This window comes from Pseudorca crassidens, chromosome 1 (assembly GCF_039906515.1).
Source record: "Pseudorca crassidens isolate mPseCra1 chromosome 1, mPseCra1.hap1, whole genome shotgun sequence".
In the NCBI taxonomy this organism is placed as follows: domain Eukaryota; kingdom Metazoa; phylum Chordata; class Mammalia; order Artiodactyla; family Delphinidae; genus Pseudorca; species Pseudorca crassidens.
Genome location: NC_090296.1, coordinates 37,424,542 through 37,442,369, shown reverse-complemented (window position 1 = coordinate 37,442,369; position 17,828 = coordinate 37,424,542). Strand labels below are relative to the sequence as shown.

The following is a 17,828-nucleotide window of genomic DNA, read 5'->3' as shown; positions in this document are numbered from 1 at the left end:
GGGGTTCAAAAGTCAGCACTTTCTCCCTCTCCTATTTCCTTCCCACTCTCCCGCCTTGCCCAGCCTTTACACTGTCCGCAGGTCCCCAGTAACCGCCGAAGACTTCTTGACTTGAGGACCCCCCAGGCGTGGCTGCCCACCGCCCCGAGCCTCCCGGCTCACCGTGGTGGGCTTCTCCAGGGCGGCGAAGCGCTCTGCCCAGCCTGCCGTGGATTTCTCAAAAGCCTCGTGCCTCTTGATGAGCTTCTCCACGCTGTCCACCGTGTGTCCAAAGTCCCGGCTGGCCAGGTAGGGCTCCTGGGCGATCAGCCACGCTTCAGCCACCGAGGCGTCCCGAGAGAACTGGCACACTTCCAGCCCTGCCACGGACAACACAGCCCAGGGGTCTGTTAGCACCCGGCGGTCCGATCCTGCCGGGACCCCGGGGCCCCTCACGGACATGCGGAGCTGGTGGGCAGGCCGAGGCCCACACAGGTGTCCCTGAACCGCGTGGACACCCTGCTCAGTGGCGACCTGCTGCCCGAGGCTGCTCCATCCCTGTGCGGGGCCCCTACCTCATCTCCACCGATAGCGATATTTGAAAAACACATGAATTAGAACAAACTCTAAAACAAAATGGTTTTGACATCGCCCTTTGAGAACAGTCTTGAGTGTTCCCTTCCCGGCCCCTGGCTGTCTCACACAGTCGCAGCCACGGGAGAGTCCAGGTCTTTGTGGCTTGCGGCTCCTACCTGGGTGGTGGAATTTCCCTACCTCTCCTGTTTCCAGCTGCGGAGAACAGAGTTCTTTCTGTGCCCCACATGCCTCAGATCAAACCTTTGGGATGCGCTAGAGCCTTACGCTGACCCCTGGAGAGGCCACAGCTCTACGGGGACACCGGCCAAGCAGGAGGCGGGGGACAGGTGGGGCAGAGGGTGGACAGGGAACAGGTGCTGGCTGGTCAAGGGCAGGCTTCCAGCGGCGTGTCTGTTGGGTCTTCTTCCCCAAGGCCCTTGGCCCTGAACTTTGCTGATGAGTGGTGCTGTGGCGGCTCTTCTCCAGCAGGGGGGGAAATCCACCGCGTTGTGCCATGGCCCCTCCCCCCAGCCCGCCCCCCCAGGTTCCCTGGCTCCCAGGCTGCACTCACACATGTGGAGCTGCTCCTGGCGGGCCTTCCACTTCTCCTTCATCTCCTTCCTCCTGGACACCACCTGCTGCAGTTTCTCCCTGATCTGCGGGGAGGAAGGGAAGACGACTCAGGCTTTGGTAACCCTTCCCCCTGTCCGAGGTGGTGTGCGGAGGGCCCTGCACAGCCTGCTGGGCTTTGTCCCACCGACCTGGCTTCAAGTCTTGGCCCTGCCACTTGCCAGCTGTGCAGCCTTGGGTAAATTACTTAACCTCTCTGAGGTTACCATGGGCCTCACCCAGGAAGTGGGTGTCACCAAGACCAAAGCATACACATATGTGAGGGTTAGTTGGGTTATGAGCCCACTCTCCCTACAGAGTAGCGGCCAGTTCCTCGAATAGGTTTGGTGGAGCTATAAGCCCCGGGCCTACACACAGCCCCAGTTCCCCCCTCCCAAGAAAGCCTCCTCAGAGAAACCACAGTCCATGGGTTCCCTCCCAGGAAGCTGTCTGGCCCAGCAGGAGCGGAGGGAAGGACAGGGAGGGCCTGTCTCTGTCCCGCCTTCCCCTCACACCTCATCCGAGGCTTGGTGTTGCCGCTGCAGCAGGGACTCGCCGAGCTCCAGGCAGGCGCTGAAGTTCTTGCTTCGGGTTTCCATCTCCGCCAGAATGCCCTTGTGATACTTCATGAGCAGTTCCACCGAGGAGACGTCCCTGCGGGGGCGGGTGTTTGGTGAAAAAGGAAACTCTGGGTGACTCTGGCCCATCTGACACCAAGTCCCGATCAGAGGGGGACCCCTACCTGCCCGGGAGTCTGACTCTCTCTCTCTGGACAGCCAGGAAGTCCTCTGCCAGCTGCCCAGCCCCAGCAGGAACACTGATGCCCTAGTGTCCTCCCTTGCTCAGTGGTCAGGACATGGACGGGGGTGCAGTGACCATAAAAAAAGCCCAGGAATGTTAAATTTGGCAATAAAAAGGAATGAGGTACTGATACGTGGATGAACCTTGGAAAGATTGTGGTAAGTGAAAGAAACCAGTCACAAAGGACCACATATTATATGATCCACTCATATGAAAAGTCTACAACAGGCAAATTAGAGACAGAAAGCAGATTAGTGTTGCCAGAGGAGCGGGGTGTGATGACTGCTAAGGGGTACAGGGTTTCTTTTTGGGGTGATGAAAATGTTCTAGACATGCTGTGGTGACGGCTATACAACTGTGACTATGCGAAACATTGAATGGTACATTTTAAATGGCTGAATTGTATGGTATGTGGATTATAGCTCAATAATGATGTTAAATATAAAAGCTTGACCACCGGGACAGGCACCCTAGGGGCAGAGGGACAGAGGTGGGCACAAAGCGTGTAGAGAGCTCTGATCCCGGCTGACTGCCCACGTGCCTGCCCCCACCTCTCACGCGCAATGAGCTCCTTTCCTGAGTTTTAGGGAAATGGCCCCCATATGCCCGTGCTGGGGGGAAGAGCAGGACCACTTCTGGACCTGCCCAGCTCTGAATGTGTAAACTGACAACCACGGCCCCTGCACCCACTGTGGAATCTGAACGACAGATGTCTTTCTCGGCACTCTCAGGATTCCCTTTACTCTGGAATAGTCGGTTCTCCCGGTGGCAGCTGAGCCACTCAGATGCTCCCTGGACGCAGCCTCAGGTGCCCCTTGGGGATTCTTGCACACCCACAGTCCAGGACGTCCCTCCGGGGCAGACCCTCGGAGCAGCGCCCTGCTCTGCCAGCCTCTGGGACCAAGTGGACCGGGAGCGGGGCTGCCTTGAGGACGCTGCCCTCACCTGGGCTTCTCCTGGGTCTCGATCTGCCGGATGATGCTGTCCATCCAGGAGAGGAGGTCTCGGACCATGCTGAAGAAGCGGAATTTGTCCGCGGTGTCCACCAGCTGGGTGCGGCGCCCCGCGCAGGCATCAAGCAGCGCCTGCCATGCAGCAGACACCTCCTGTTCCTTGTTCTGGATGGTGTCTGCCTTCTCTCCAGCGTACGCTGTCTGCAGGCGGGTGGCCACGTCCTGGAACTGCTGTACCTGTGATGGGGCAAAACTGAACATTGTTTTCCAGGCAGACACGACTTGGGCCTGGGATGGGCGAGGGCGTCTGCCTCCTCCCAGTCTCCCTCCCGAGGACAGTGCTGGAAGCAGGATCCACCCACTGGCTGCTGGAGAGAAGGCTCCTTGCTTTGGCACCTCTGCTGACCCAAAGCATCCCTTGGGCTCTGATGAGGATGGGGGAGTGAGAGGGGCTCTGTGCCCTTTGGTGTGTGACTATGAGAGTAATTATGTACCAGGCACTGCTCTGCACACTTTCTGTTACTCTCTTCATCTTTACAACAACACCGTCAAAGAGGTACTATTATTATCCCTGTTTTTGAGATGAGGAAACTGAGGCACAGGGAGGCTAAGTGACTGGCCCGAGGTCACTCACGCTCAGAGAGGGTGCAACTGGGATTGGAGGCGTGCTCTCAACTCGCTGTTCCTAACCATTCTGCATGGTACCATCCCGTTTGAGGCCGGCCCCAGGGCAGTGAAGCCTCATTCCTGAGACCTCGTTGGGGATGTACCTGCCACAGGGGCTCCAGTAACCCCAAAGCACCTCCAGCTGGAGGACACATCTTGAGGCTGTCCCCTTCTTGGTGAACCAGGGGCCCAACCTACCTTGGTGTTCTTTCCCGAAACCCTGCTGGGTCGGTGCAGGACTGCACAGCTGGCCCAGCTGGCCCTGCTCCACTGGAGGCCCAGTGAGTCCCCACAGCTGAGCCCCTTGCCCTCAACCTAGCCATCATGCTGAACTCTGCAGAACCCTAGGGGCCTGTGGAGGTACCTCAGGGGGCAACCCATGATGAGAGGAGGGAGCCTAGGCTGGCCTTGGACCCCCCTCCAGCTCCCATGGGGAAAGGCTGAACAGCTCAGTGGCTAAGAGTCTATAGCCAGACTGCCAGGAGCTGAATTCTGGCTCCACTGCTTAGCTGCATGTTTCTGGACAACTTAGTTACCCTTCTGTGCCTGCTTTCCTCATCTAGAAAAGGCAGATAACATTATTCCCTTCCTCAGAGGGAGGCTGAGGATTCACTGACCACATATATTGCTTAGAACAGTACCTGGTACTAGAAAAGTGCTACATGTATGTTCACTAATGATACTGTAACACTTTGACAACCAGAGAAATTGCATTTGAAGGTATTTTTGCATCGGGTTTTGGGAAAGGTTCAGTTTAAAGAACTAGTTCTGAAGCTAAAGAGCATCTGAAAGCCTCTGCTTCCTGCCCGGAGCTGTTGCTTCTCTAAGGAGATGCCTGTTCGAGAAGTCTCCCCTCTGGAAGCCAGGAGAGGACCTGACACTGCGCCCCAGGGAAGCCAGTCATGGGGAAGGCGTGGAGGGACGGCCAGGGATGAGAGGCACCTGCACACCCAGCAGGTGGAGCTCCCGCTCGAAGGCTGTGTGCACGCGATGGAAGGACTCGGCGGTGCTGGCATCCAGCCCCACATCCTCAGGCAGCTCGCGGTGCTTCTCGTCAATGAGGCCCAGGATCTCGGCGCCAGTGTAGAAGTAGCGCTGCAGGTCGTAGGAGGCGGCCAGCAGCTGCATGCGCGTGTCAATGAGCTCCAGCAGGTCCGCCCACATCTCGTTCAGCCCGTCCTTCCACTCGGCGATAGTGGCCGCCTCTGCGTGGCCCACGTCGATGAGCCGCTCAATGATGGCATTCACATTGTCCACCCGCTCCTGTCCAGTCGCCCCGGTCTCCCGGGCAAAGTCCCGGAACTTGTCCCGGAGCAGCTGGACGGGGGTGGACAGAAAAGCGGTTACCGGTTACCAGGGCTCAGGGGTGTGGTGGTGTCATCACACTAGCTGTCGACCCTCCCAGCGGCACCTGCCACTGCCTGGAGCTGGGCTCTCACGTCTTCCCCAGGGCACCTGAGCTCGCACCGGGGGAGCCCGCATCTCTGCGGCACTTTGCACCTGGCGGGTGTGTGTATGTGTCTGCACGACAGCTCCTAGGTCTACTGCACTAGAGGGAGACAAAGCAAGCGGTGGCCATGGGTACTCACAGTCACGTGGTCAAAGTCTTGCCCCATTTCTGGGGAGGAGGCCACCAGCTCCTTCTCCGTGATCCACTGCTCCAGGTCTTCCACCTCCCGCTTCAGCTGGAACAGGTGGTACATGTTCTCCAGCTTCCGCCTGCGCTCCTCTGCCATGTCCTTCAGCCCCGCGTACTGCTTGTCCACCTGCCCTTGAAGTCTGATGATCTGTTCCCTGGAATTCAAAACAAGAAAGCCCTCAGAGACGGCAACAGAGAACCTAGAGCAGCCAGATCAGGAGCCAGCCTCCTCCTCCCCAGGCCCGAGGCAGGGACGAGTGGCGGAGCACAGCTTCAGAGAAACGGCAGAGCGGCTTTGCACGGGGAAGAGTTGGGGAGAGAAGGAACCACCCCTTAGACCACGATGCTTCAGGGGATAGTGAAATGTGTTCCCCTAGAGGGGGTGCCTCCCATCCCTGCCCCTGACTCTGGGAAGCTCAGAGAGACACGTGCAAATGGAGAACTCTTCCGCTATTCTTCCAGGGAGGCTGAGGCGTGGGCTGGCTGAGCCTGGCTCCACCAGCAGCAGACCCTGCTCAGCTCTTCCAGGAGGGGCATGCCATACCAGGGGCTCGATCCCTGGGGCTTGGGAGATGCTGAGGCAGCTGCTGTGGGTGCCCTGAAGGTGACTGAGGACAGGGCCGTGACTGGGGGTGGCCCGAGGTGTCTGGCCCAGTGGGCTCCCATTTATGCAGAACCCACACAACTGAACAGTGTAGATGGGTGTATAATGATTTCGCTGAGACACTGTGAGATCCTGAGGTACCTCCTGGACCACAAAAAGAAAAGCAAATTTAGGCTAAGCTGAAAGATGCTGAAGACGAACTCCTGAAAAGACTGGAGCTCTCTGTTCACCAAGAGGGTAGTTTCGCTGTTCCATTTCCTCAAATCTCTTTGCAAACCAGGCCTCAGTCAGCCCTGTGTGAAGTTACACAAAACCACAACATAACAGGGAACTGGGCCAATGAGCAGGCCAGAAGGCAGTTTTCTCAAACCCACAGTTTTCAGGAAAACTGTTCCTGTTCTCCGCCTTGGACCTGAAGGGATCCTGGCTGGCGGGGCCCCTGGCCTGACGCCCGGGATCTGGAGGCACACGCACCCCTCGGGGTGGCCTGAAGACAGCAGGCTCTGGGCCCGGCCGGCCAGCTGCTTGATGCTCCTCCCGTACTCCTCTACTGTGCGCTGCTGCCGCAAGTGCCGCTTCAACATCACGATGGCGCCCTCTTCATCCTAGGAGGCAGCGGACCGTCAGGGCACGCGCTCACCTGGCCCAGCTTACAGCCCTGCTCCTGGAGGTGCCCGGGATGGGGGAGGGCCAGGCTCGCCGGACACCCATAGGAGAACTGCCCACAGTCCCCTCCCCTCTCCTCCCGTTGCCCGGCAACACCCACACCCTACCTTCCATTCGTCACCCTCAATTCTCGTCTGACATCCACCCTTCCCGGCCCAGATCCAACCTCTGTCCCCATGGAAACTTCCTGTATCACCCCAGCTTTTAGAGACCCCCCTCACCTCTCACCCACTCCCGCAGCAGTTCATCTGCACAGAATCCATGGCACAAAAAAGGTGAAGAACCCTTGGGTTAGAGCAATTCTAATTGGCAAACAGGGCGCCCAGCTGCAGTACGTGCACTGTATGTTCTTGAGAGGAGGGGCGTCCTGAGAAGCAGGGTAACTCGTACACTCTCTCCCTGCCCTCACTCCTCACACACCTGGCCTTACAGGTTCCCCACTGACTGCCCACCTCCACCCAGCTCTTCCTCTGGGCTGGTCTTGACACCCAGCCAGGCACCCTGCCCGAGCCGACCTGGGGTGTCTCGTCGGAGAAGACGTAGAACTCCTGCTCACTGATCCAGGCCTCGGCCTCGCCCGCGTCCAGGTAGTACTGCTGGGCCTCGCTGGCGTCCCGCAGGCGCTGCAGCCGCCTGGCCGCCGTCTCCCGCAGTGTGTCCCACGAGACCTGCAGTTGCCCCAGGCACTCCTCCACGTCTCGGCAGTCGATCTCGGCCGCGGCCACCAGCTGCTGCCCTCTGTGCAGCACGTCCTCCACCCGCGGCGCGTGGCCCAGGATCTCGTTCTGTAGCGTCTGCGGCCAGAGGGGAAGGGCTCAGGGGCTGGTCTTCCCACCGTGCAGGGCAGCCCAGGGTCACACCCTGGCACCTCTCGCCCTGAACCCGTTGGGGAAGCTTGAGCGGAGCAGATGTGGCCATAAAGACTGCTAGTGACCAGGTGCCCAGCACGGTGCTGGGCCTGCCACCTCATTCTCCTCTGGCCCCCACCATGGCCTTCTGAGGTTAGCACTGGACACCAGCGCACAGCAGTCAGGTGAATGTGGACAGCCAGTGCCAGAGTGGGATTTGAACATGGCTCTCTCGCAGCCACATGTGCTCTTGAGGGCTCCCTACACCTCCTGTCTCAGCAGAGCTTGACTTCTTAGCTGTACGTGGTGGAGGAGAGGAAAACGATTCTTAAATGGCCTTTTGAGATCTGATTTTAGCAGCTTTTTTACGCTGTATAAAACAATAGTTGACAGTTGCCCCTTGGTCAGAGTTTAGGATTTCGTTTTGTTTTCCCCTGTTTCAGTATCTCCTGCCTTTGGTCACCAAGATGGCATTTTCTTCCCACTCTGGTGATGGGTCGCCTTTATCTTCAGGGGGCCGTGACATGTCGTCACTCGCTTTCTGGGTCCTAGAGGCCCCAGCCCGGCTGCTCCTTGCACGTGGGCTTTTGGCTCCTTAGCCCCCATCTCCTCCCTTTTTACAATTTCCCATGGCCTTGAAAACTGTCTAGAGGGCGGCGGGTAAGAGAAGTACACACAGGCTGTGCTATGACTGTCAGCATTTAAAACACGTAGAACTAGCAATACCCACAAGTCACCTAACTTGCTGAAATGCATCTTCACACCTGATGCTCAGAATCTCGATTCTGACAATTTCCCGTGGTCTCTGCAACTGTAGTCAAACGACCCGTGATGTCAGCTCCGCTTGCCTCTTTACTTTCCCTGAGATCTTATATCCTACAAAGGTATTTCTTTCTCTCCTTTTAAGCAATTCCTTTCTAGGCTCCTGTGCAGTATGCTTACTTAGAACATCATCTTCCCTGACTTCATTCATTCAACCCACAGTTATTATTTCTGATGTATCAGGCCCTGTTCTAGGTTCTAGGGACAATATGGGAAAAAGATAAACAAAACCCCTGCCCTCATAAAGCTTACACTCTAGAAGAGGAAATGATAAGCATGTAAATAAATGAATGAATGCATATAACAGGTACCACGAGGAACAGACACCACTGAGATGAGGACTGTCTTCCAAGGTGTGGTGGTGGCCTCTTTAACTGGGGGAGTCAGGAAGGGTTTTCTGTGCAGATGACATCTGAGTAAGACATGAATGATGAGGAGAGGGCAACCCCACAAAGATCTGGGGGATGAGTGTTGCTGGCAGGAGGGAAGAGCAAGTGCCAAGAAAGTCCCTGGGGTGGAAGCAAGCCTGGACGGTCCAAAGGGTCAGGCAAGCTAGAATACTGTGAAGGAGGGCGAAAGTGATAAGGGAGGAGATTTGGGAGGAGGCAGGGGCCAGACCAGGCAGGACACTGCTTTTTAACCCTGGTTGCAGGTTGAATCATCGGGGAAAACAGACACAGCCAGGGTCCCATCCCCAGAGGTCCTTATTAATTGATCTGAGGTGGGACCTGGGTACTCGTATGCTTTTAGGTTCCCCCAGGTGATTCTAATGTGCATCCAGAGTTGAGAACCCCTCGTGCGGCACCTTGCAGGTTCTGTTCTAGTTGCAATGACAGCCATTAAAGTGGTGGTTCTCAAAGTGGGGTTCCAGGCCAGCAGCAGCAGCATCGCCTAGGATCTTGATAGAAGTGCAAATTATCAGGCTCTGCTCCCAGAGCCTGATGCAGTAAATCTAGGGTGGAGCCTGGTCAACTGTGTTTTAACAAGCCCTCCGGGTGAGCCTGATACACACTGACCACTGCAGTAGAAGAAATGATAAAATGGGATTTCGGCTTTAGCAAGGCTAGCCTGAAATAGTCTTTACTGGGGCAGCCATGCTCTCCCACGAGATTATCTTTCCCTTCTTGTTAAGGGGAACCCCATCCATATTAGTCTTGCCCTTCTCCTGAAATAGCAACCTTCAGCCAGGGGAGTTGAAAATCATTGGCAATAACACTTATTGAGGCTAAAGTCTTGAGTACTGGAAGGACTAGAGTTGGCCCAATTTATAGTTGAGGAAACTGAGGCCCCGAGAATAGTCTTCTACCAGTCTTCCCCACTTTCACTGGAGGGTGTGATGTTAGCAGAAGCCCCGCCTCCACCACCTTCTAATTCAGGTCCCTACGTGTTGCCACCGGAACCTCTGGGATTTGATCATGCCAACTAGAAGCGAAGTGTTCGAGGGAGCTTTTAAGGAACGTCTTTGAATATAATTCATTCAGGCCTTTGCACAGTTGCTGGGTTCTGTGAGCAGATGTTGGCTGCTGATATCTGGGGGGAAGGACGTACTGTCTGCCATGACCTTCCTTCCCCAATGAGCTGCAGTACAGACTGGCACTCTGGGACACACTGCTCTTCTCTGGGATAAGCTCCTAGACGCTCCTTGCTCAAGGCTGCGGCTGCCGCCACTTCCTGAGCCAGAGAGCAGACCAGGCAGGAGGGACTCTCTGCCCAAGAGCAGGGGTACGGCCAGCCCCTGGCTAGACCACGTGGCCTGACCATGACCCCATGCAGCTGGCCTTCCTGGAGGACGCAGGCTTCCCCTGCAGCCCTGACACAGAGGAAGTGCATCTGCTCACTTCCAGGATTCTGACCAGGGCTGCAGAGATTCCCAATCCAGCCTGGGAGAGCAGAACAGCCAACGGGTGTTTCCTCCAATGGCTCAGAGTCCAAGTTTAGCAGCTTCTTCGTGGCGTTGCAGCCCCACAAGTATGCCCATGTGTCTAGAGAACAGGGGCCTACTTACCCTGAGGAGACTCAATAGGCCAAGTTTAGCCCTGGAAGAGGGACAAGGCAGTGATGGGAGAGACGCCAGGAGCTAAGAGCCTCCTCTCAGGGAGGTCACGGAATACAGAAGCTGTAAAGGACATGAAACCCCAGGCCAGGGCCTCCAGGTCCTGCACGCACCTGTGCCCTGATGGGTCTGAATGGCCCCAAATCCCAAAGCACCTGGACCCCCCAGCCCCATTCACCTCTGCCCCACTCTGTGGTCCTCCCAGAATTCTCTCTGCCATCATCAGAGCTGCTCCTTCGGCTATGAGAATACAAACACAGACTGGGGACCCTGTAGCTATCAACAACAACAATAACTTGGGGCTTCCTTGGTGGTGCAGTGGTTAAGAATCTGCCTGCCAATGCAGGGGACATGGGTTCGAGCCCTGGTCCGGGAAGATCCCACATGCTGTGGAGCAACCAAGCCCATGTGCCACAACTACTGAAGCCCACACGCCTAGAGCCCGTTCTCCACAAGAGAAGCCACCGCAATGAGAAGCCCACGCACCACAACGAAGAGTAGCCCCCGCTCGCCGCAACTAGAGAAAGCCCGCGCACAGCAACAAAGACCCAACACAGCCAAAAATAAGTAAATAAAATAAATAAATTTTTAAAAAAAGAACAATAATCTGTTATGTGCTGCTGGGGACCTTGTGCAGATCGGGGCTGGGGCTTCCTCTGTGGGGCAGGTGGGACTGACGAGGTGGCCGGACTCACCTGGTTCTTCTTCATGAACAGCTGCACAGTTTGCAGGTTCGTGCCATGGTCAGTTGACTGGGCCAGAGGCAGCCTCTCCTCCACCCAGAGCTGCAGAGACCAGAAGGCGGGGGACAGCTGACGACAATCACAGCCACCCTTTCCCCATCACTCACCGCGGGCCAGACAGAGCTCTGCTTACTGTGTCTCCCCAGCTCTTCCCAACACCCCATCAGGGTTTTGTAAAATGGGGGCATTTTGCTATTTTGAACTGAGGTTCCAAATAACTTGCTCCTGGTCACTTGGAGGGAAGGCAACGTAGCTGGATCTCGAACCCAGGTCTGCCTGGCCCCCAAGTCCATGAGCGAGCTACCATTCAAAAGGCACTGGCTTACACTGACGTTTCATGTAGTCATCACGACCACCCTCTGAGACAAGGCGGTGAGATGACCAGACGTCTGCTACCAAGAACTGCCCCGGGCAGCCGCCAGCTATCCCGGTGACAGCTGCCGGCTCAGCCGCTGGGGGAGGGGGGAGCTGCGGCCCACCCACCGTCTCATCCTCTAAGTCCCGGCTGATCTGCAGCCTGGCTCTGGATGATTCCAGCTGCTTCTTCCTCCTCCCCAAGGGCTCCAGAAGGTCCAGGAACCGCTTCTCGATGCTCAAGTCTTCATGCCCCGCCTCCTCTCCCAGCGAGGGCATCTGGGCAAACAGCTCCTCCAGTTCCACCTTCCGCACGTTCACTTGGTCCTCCACACGCTGGGACACAAGGGGACAGCGTCGGCACCAGCCCTGGCACCTGGGAAGCCCCTCGTCCACTTCATCGTGCAAATCCCACCCATCCTCAAAGGCCTGGTTTTAGCTCAGCCTCCCCTAAGAAGTCTCCTTGGATTGCCCCCACCTCATCTTTTGCCCCTCTGAGCATCTGTCCTATACTTCTCATGCACACTTTTATTACCCCGTCTGGATCCCTCCCTGTCTTACCCATTGCAAAAGGGTAGGAGCTGGGCCGTGAACCAGGAGACCTGATAAAAAAGCCAGCCCAGCTAAGGGCACAGGAGGGCCCTCTTTCAGGTTGCAGATTTGCTTCCAAGACCCCCTCCATTCCAACACCCTCAGTCTACAACCTGCTCACTTGCCTTCAGCTTAGCCAGCATCCTGTTGACGCTGGTCAGGTCCTTGCCCAGGTCGTCCGACCGTAGCTGGTCCTCCATGGCCTTGATCCACTTGTTGAGGTCGGCCTGGGTCTGTGAGCGCAGGTCAGAGCTCCTGGCGGCTGAGAGGTGCTGGGTCGTCTCCTGTGTGGTGGCCTGAAGCTCATCCCAGAGCCGGTGCAAGGCTTCCAGCCTCTGGGACACCAGGTCCGCAAACTGGGGCTTCTCCTCCATCAGCTGCTTTCCTTCCTGTGTGGGGAAGCAGGAGAGTTCACCCTCTGACCTTGGAGAGCCGCCTTGTTCCAGGTGGTTGCAAAGGGCTAACCGAGGGGAGGCCAGTGAGGCAAAGGATCTGCCTAGAACTCAGGTGAGGCTCGGCTGAGAGACTGTGTACCCCCAGAGTTATTTGCAGTTATTTGAAGTAGAAGTTATTTGCAGTAGAAGGTGGGACAGGGAGAGCGTGTCTGGGGCAAATGACTCAGGGAGACTGTAGCGTAGGGAGCTGCAGACAAGAACCAGCTAGTTCTAAAATTTTTTTTAGTTATTTAAAAAAAAAAAGATTCAAGATCCACCCAGGTACAACCACCACGGAAACCTCCCTGTGAGTTTGTTTGTTTGTTTATCGTGCCACGCAGCTTGCGGGATCTTAGCTCCTAGACCAGGGATTGACCCTGGGCCCTCAGCAGTGAAAGGGCAGAGTCCTAACCACTGGACTACCAGGGAATGCCTTCACCCTCTCTTAATTGTCTTGCCAGAATCTGTGCACCGACCTTCAGTGGTATCTTTTAGTTGCTGAGTTTGCCTTGTCTGGTTTTCACCCACATAAATGTATCTTTTTCGGAAGGTTACAGATGATTTGGGCCTAGGAATACATACTTGCTAGTAATAGATAATATTTATTGAGTGCCTAATAATTGCCAAGTAATACTCTAAGTGCTTTAATGCTCACAACTCCCTCGGGTGGGTACCGTTATTATCCTCATTTTACAGATGAAGAAACTGAGGCGCAGGGAGGTTGAGAAGTCAGACAGCCTGGCTCGGAGCCTGCACCCTTAGCCACGATGGACACAGCCTTGTGTGGCCCTAGGCCCGCTTTTTCCAGATAGCCACAGCAAGGAGGGGCAGAGGTACCTCCCTTCCTATTCCCAGATCTAACTCCGGCCACATTCTGACTTGGGCCCCTGGGCAAGCTTGTTACAGGGGGGACCCTTGGTACGAATGACCACTCCCTGGTGGTTTGCCCATCCAAACAGTGAGGGTCAGTAGTCCCTGGCCCATTCTGCTCATCTCACATATTCCCCTGCCCCTGGGCAGGACAGCGCGGGGCCCTGGTGTGGATGATGGAAGGCAGACAGAGGTTACTGCCCTCCCAGCACTGAAAGCTGAGGCTCTGACTCTGTGTCCTCAGTGTCCTGGACTGTCCCCAGACTCAGGTGACCCAGAGGAGGCACCCATTCTGACCGGGTTTTATAAGACTGGCCGTATCAGGAGCTCTGAAGGTCTAACTACTACTTGGAGAAGTTTTTCACGCTCAGGTTCTACACCGTCCAGCAAGCTGCGGGCCAGTGTCCATGCCCTGTGTGAAGCGCTGCTCAGGGAAGCATCCCGAGCAGACAGCCCAAACGCTCGCTCTACTCACTGCATCAATGTTCTCTAGCCACCCCTGGTGGGAAGCCAGCTCTGCCACGAACGCCTGATGCTTCAGCCATTTGTTGTGAAGGTTTCGAGCTTCATCATAGGAGACGTCCTGAGATGTCAGCAGCTTGTCATTGATCCAGAGAGCGAGCTGTGGGCAGAAAGAGTGGGTTCGATGGTCCCCGAGTGTCCTTCTTTGGCCAGGGGCTCAGGGCAGGACTGCCGCCTAGCTCTGGCTGCGGAAGAAGAGGACCAAGGGGAGGAAGTAGGAGCACAGCAGAGTACCCCCCTCCAACGCTGGATCCCTAACTCCCAGCACAGGAAACTTAACCTGCGTTGTCTCAGGGTTAAAATACAGGCACTACTGTGTCTTCCCCTCTAGAGTGTGTGCACTATGACACCAGGTATATTTATACTTCTCTCCATATTTCCAGGACCGAGGACAGGGCCTGGCCTACTGCAGGAACTCAACAAGTGTTTACTGAATGGATGGATAAATCAACCCTTTGGCAGTAGGGGGAGAAATCATTAATAAACACGGAGAAAGTGTTCTCTGAGGAAAAAGCCAAGGCAGATCCTATAATTAACAATGAAGGAAGAACTGTGATGAGCCTCTGATGTTTCCAAGATGTCCTGGCACCATAACAAGCCTGGTTGGTACCAAGGGCAGAGGTGGGTGAAAACAAAGTCATTTGGGTTGAGAGGAAAGGGGTATGAGGATGGAAGCAAGAAAGAAGTCAGGGGAAGCCCCATTCCACATGGAAGTACTGTTCACGGAAGGACCTAGGAGTGCAGGTTAAAGACCTTCCTGTACAGCTCTCCCCAGGCTGAGCGAGGAGCTTCTGAGTCAGCAGTTCTCCAACCAGAAGGTTGGTTGAGAATGTTGCTCTTTTTCACCCCCTAAGTTCTGGTTCATCTGGGCCCAAGTGGGGCCCAGGAGTCTGCATCTAACCAGAGCCAAGACTGGCTCCATAATTTGCAGGGCCTCGTGCAAAATGGAAATATTCAAAATTATTAAGAATTTCTCAGTGCTTTGTGACCACTAGAGGGGTGGGATAGGGAGGGTGGGAGGGAGGTGCGAGAGGGAGGGGATATGGGGATGTATGTATACATATAGCTGATTCACTTTGTTATACAGCAGAAACGAACACAACATTGTAAAGCAATTATACTCCAAGAAAGATGTAAAACAAATTTTTTTTTTGAAAGTAGAATCTGCTAAAGGAAAACTATTTAAAAAAAAAAAAGAATTTCAAGATGGCAACAGGAGAGCATTAAACTAAACATGGGACCCTTGTAAGCACGGGCCCTGTATGAATGCACAGGTCACATGACCTTCAGGCCGACCCTGACCACGGCCCTAGGTGACTCAATACAGATAGTCCTCAGGCCACTTTTTGAGAAAGCCTGCCCTGGACTTGACAAATTAGAAGCTATCTTTACAGATTTGAAAAAGAAATTGTGGAACCAAAGATTCTAGAGGATGAAGGACTTAAGCTGTCAAGTGCCCAGAGCTCCCCACTTATGGAATCCAGACTCCTGAGTCTAGAAAGGACTTCCCACCTCTAGGACGCTCTGCTTCTAGAAGGAATCTCCTGCAAAGTGGCCAGCCTGGCTGGAGCCTCACCTCCTTGCAGTTCTGCAGGAAGTTCTGGAGCTCCAGGTTGTCTCTCAGAAGGACTGAGGCCTCCTGCGCCTTCTCGTCATTCTTCCTGTGCCTGGAAGGGAAGCCGGAGCCACAGTCACGATGGTGCTGTACCACCACCCTACCGGGCCCCGTGACCCTAGGGGCGGAGGGTACCTGTCCTCAATCAGCTGCACCTTCTCCTTGATCTTGTCTGAGTAGAGGTTTCCTTCAGCTACCAGCTTGTTTCCAGAGTCCACAGGACTCAAAACCTTATCCCGGTTGTTCTCCATAGACACCAGGAATTCCTCGAACTTCCGGATCCTGGCCTCTGCAGCTTCTAGGGAGTCTGGGGGCTCCAAGTGAGCCAGAGTGTATTCCTGTTGAAGCAAGTTTCCAGAACAGGCATGAAGACAAGCTGAGGAGGCGGGGAGGGCACCCGCCAGGCAGGCGCACCGTGTGCAGCCATGCAGGTGACAGCATGAATGGTACCCCCTGGAGCTGTGGAAGGAAGGAGCTCCCTGGGTCTTGTTCCCCACCACCACTCGGGGGCATCTGATCAACAGGGTGCCTGAAGCCACATGGAAGGGTAACCACCCAGGGAAAAATTCACTTCACTAGCCTCTAACCGGCCCAAGAACAAGACGTAGCCTGTGACACGGGGCTGGAAAGGGCACATGATGAGGAACGAAGAGGACTGTCCTCCGAACTAGTGGCTAGAGAGAGTCCAAGAAAAGCATAATTTGGTCCCTGAGCCCTGTTGCAGACTTACGACATAAATTCCCTATTGCCCTGAGAGATGCCCCCTGGCCCCTGGCCCTGAATGCCTCGCCCTACCTGGTTGCTGAGGATGGCTTCAGCCTGCTTGGCATCCTTCTGGAACTCCTGGAAGCCGAGGCAGTGGGTGAGGGCATGGCTGCGGCTCTCCCACATCCGGTGCAGGGCATCCCAGCCCTTATCCAGGCCATCCAGCCGCTGGCCCAGGAGCAGGTACTCCGGGTCCGTCTGGCCGTGGATCACCTTCTCTCCGGATGCCTTGACCTGCTGGTAGCTATTCTGGTGCCTGTCAATGTCGTCCTTGATGGCCGCATGCTGCTGCAGGAGCTGCTCGGCCTCTGGGAGGGACTCAGGCATGTCCTTGGAGGCCACGTCCTTCTGGGCCGTGGACAGCCAGGCCTGGAAGGCATCCAGGTCCTGCAGGAAGGCCTGCAGCAGGCTGGCTTCCCCCAGCGAGGCCTCCTGGCTCTTCAGGGCTTGCTGCAGGGCCTGCCACAGCTCCTCCACATACGCCTGCCGCTGGCCAATGTCCTTCTTCAGCTCAGGGTGTGACTCCATCAGCTGCTGCGACTCCTGCCGCAGGGCATCCACGCGGGCATGGATGGCGGCCACGTCACGCTCCAGCCCCGACAACTTGCGCTGGATGGCGATGACGCCTGTGAGGTCCCGGCCCAGGTCCTTTGTAGACTCCACCACCTTTGTCTTGTCCATCACCCACTTGCTGGTCTCCTCGCAATCCACACAGTAGCTGTGCACCCGTAGGGCCGAGTCCACAGCCTCCCGTCGTTCCAACACCATGGTCTGGAATTCCTGCCACCTGCCAAGGGAGACGGGGGACACAGAGACACCGTCTTCCTTAACGCTTCCCACAGGGTGTCCCTTCCACATTTAGAAGGGACACCAGATTTCCCTTCCAGAGTCTCTCCTGATAGGCCTTGCATGCTGAAACAAGTCATCTATCCAACAAACTGTCATGAGTAAAATATGTTTATCCAATTTTACTCAAGACAACATAACTGCCAATCAGAGCTTTCCATCAGCAGGAGGTGAGCTGTGATGTTATTCCAACCATCAGTAAAGGAACATGATGCTCTGTATGGAAGCTCTATATGTAGTTGAATTTCAGGCAAACATACAGTTTCCCCAGAGTTTGAAAAATACAAGCATACCTTGCTTTATCGTGCTTCGCTTTACTGTGCTTCACAGATATTACAGGGTTTTTTGTTTTTTACAAATTGAAGGTCTGTGGTGACCCTCTGCTGAAAAATCTATCCCTGGCATTTTTCCAACAACACTGGCTCACTTCATGTCTCTGTACTACTTTTTGGTAGTTATTGCAATATCAAACTTTTGCATTATTATATTTGTATGGTGACTTGTGGGCAGTGATCTTTGATGTTACTATTGCAAAAAGATTATGACTCCTTGAAAGCTCCTATGATTAGCATTTTTTAGTGATAAAGTATTTTTAAATTAAGGTATGTACGTTGTTTTTCTAGGCATAATGCTTTTGCACACTTAATAGACTACAGTATACTGTAAACAACGTTTATATGCACTGGGAAACCCCCCACATTTGTGTGACTCTCTTTATTTTGATATTTGCTTTATTGGGGTGATCTTTAACTGAACCCACAATATCTCCGAGGTACACCTGTCATGAAAATAATTAGAAACCTCCCATTATCAACCTCAAGAATGCTTTAGGACACAGGGTCCCAGCTTCCCCAGAGGAAACACACAAATGC

The 17,828-nt window shown here is 55.0% G+C and overlaps 1 protein-coding gene across 3 annotated transcripts in view; it reads right to left on the bottom strand.

The window, feature by feature from the left end:
• Nucleotides 1-17,828, bottom strand: part of SPTB (spectrin beta, erythrocytic) — a 123,977-nt gene that overhangs the window by 16,489 nt on the left and 89,660 nt on the right. For all 3 annotated transcript variants that reach the window (XM_067733333.1, XM_067733351.1, XM_067733342.1), the window contains exons 16-30: nt 16,141-16,897; nt 15,481-15,683; nt 15,307-15,397; nt 13,684-13,830; nt 12,030-12,293; nt 11,443-11,649; nt 10,912-11,001; nt 7,009-7,287; nt 6,302-6,432; nt 5,174-5,378; nt 4,527-4,901; nt 2,911-3,155; nt 1,680-1,818; nt 1,127-1,211; nt 163-359 (exon numbers count right to left, since the gene is read on the bottom strand). In XM_067733333.1, coding sequence (XP_067589434.1) covers nt 163-359; nt 1,127-1,211; nt 1,680-1,818; nt 2,911-3,155; nt 4,527-4,901; nt 5,174-5,378; nt 6,302-6,432; nt 7,009-7,287; nt 10,912-11,001; nt 11,443-11,649; nt 12,030-12,293; nt 13,684-13,830; nt 15,307-15,397; nt 15,481-15,683; nt 16,141-16,897 — 3,415 coding nt within the window. The remainder of the gene's footprint in view (nt 1-162; nt 360-1,126; nt 1,212-1,679; nt 1,819-2,910; nt 3,156-4,526; nt 4,902-5,173; nt 5,379-6,301; nt 6,433-7,008; nt 7,288-10,911; nt 11,002-11,442; nt 11,650-12,029; nt 12,294-13,683; nt 13,831-15,306; nt 15,398-15,480; nt 15,684-16,140; nt 16,898-17,828) is intronic.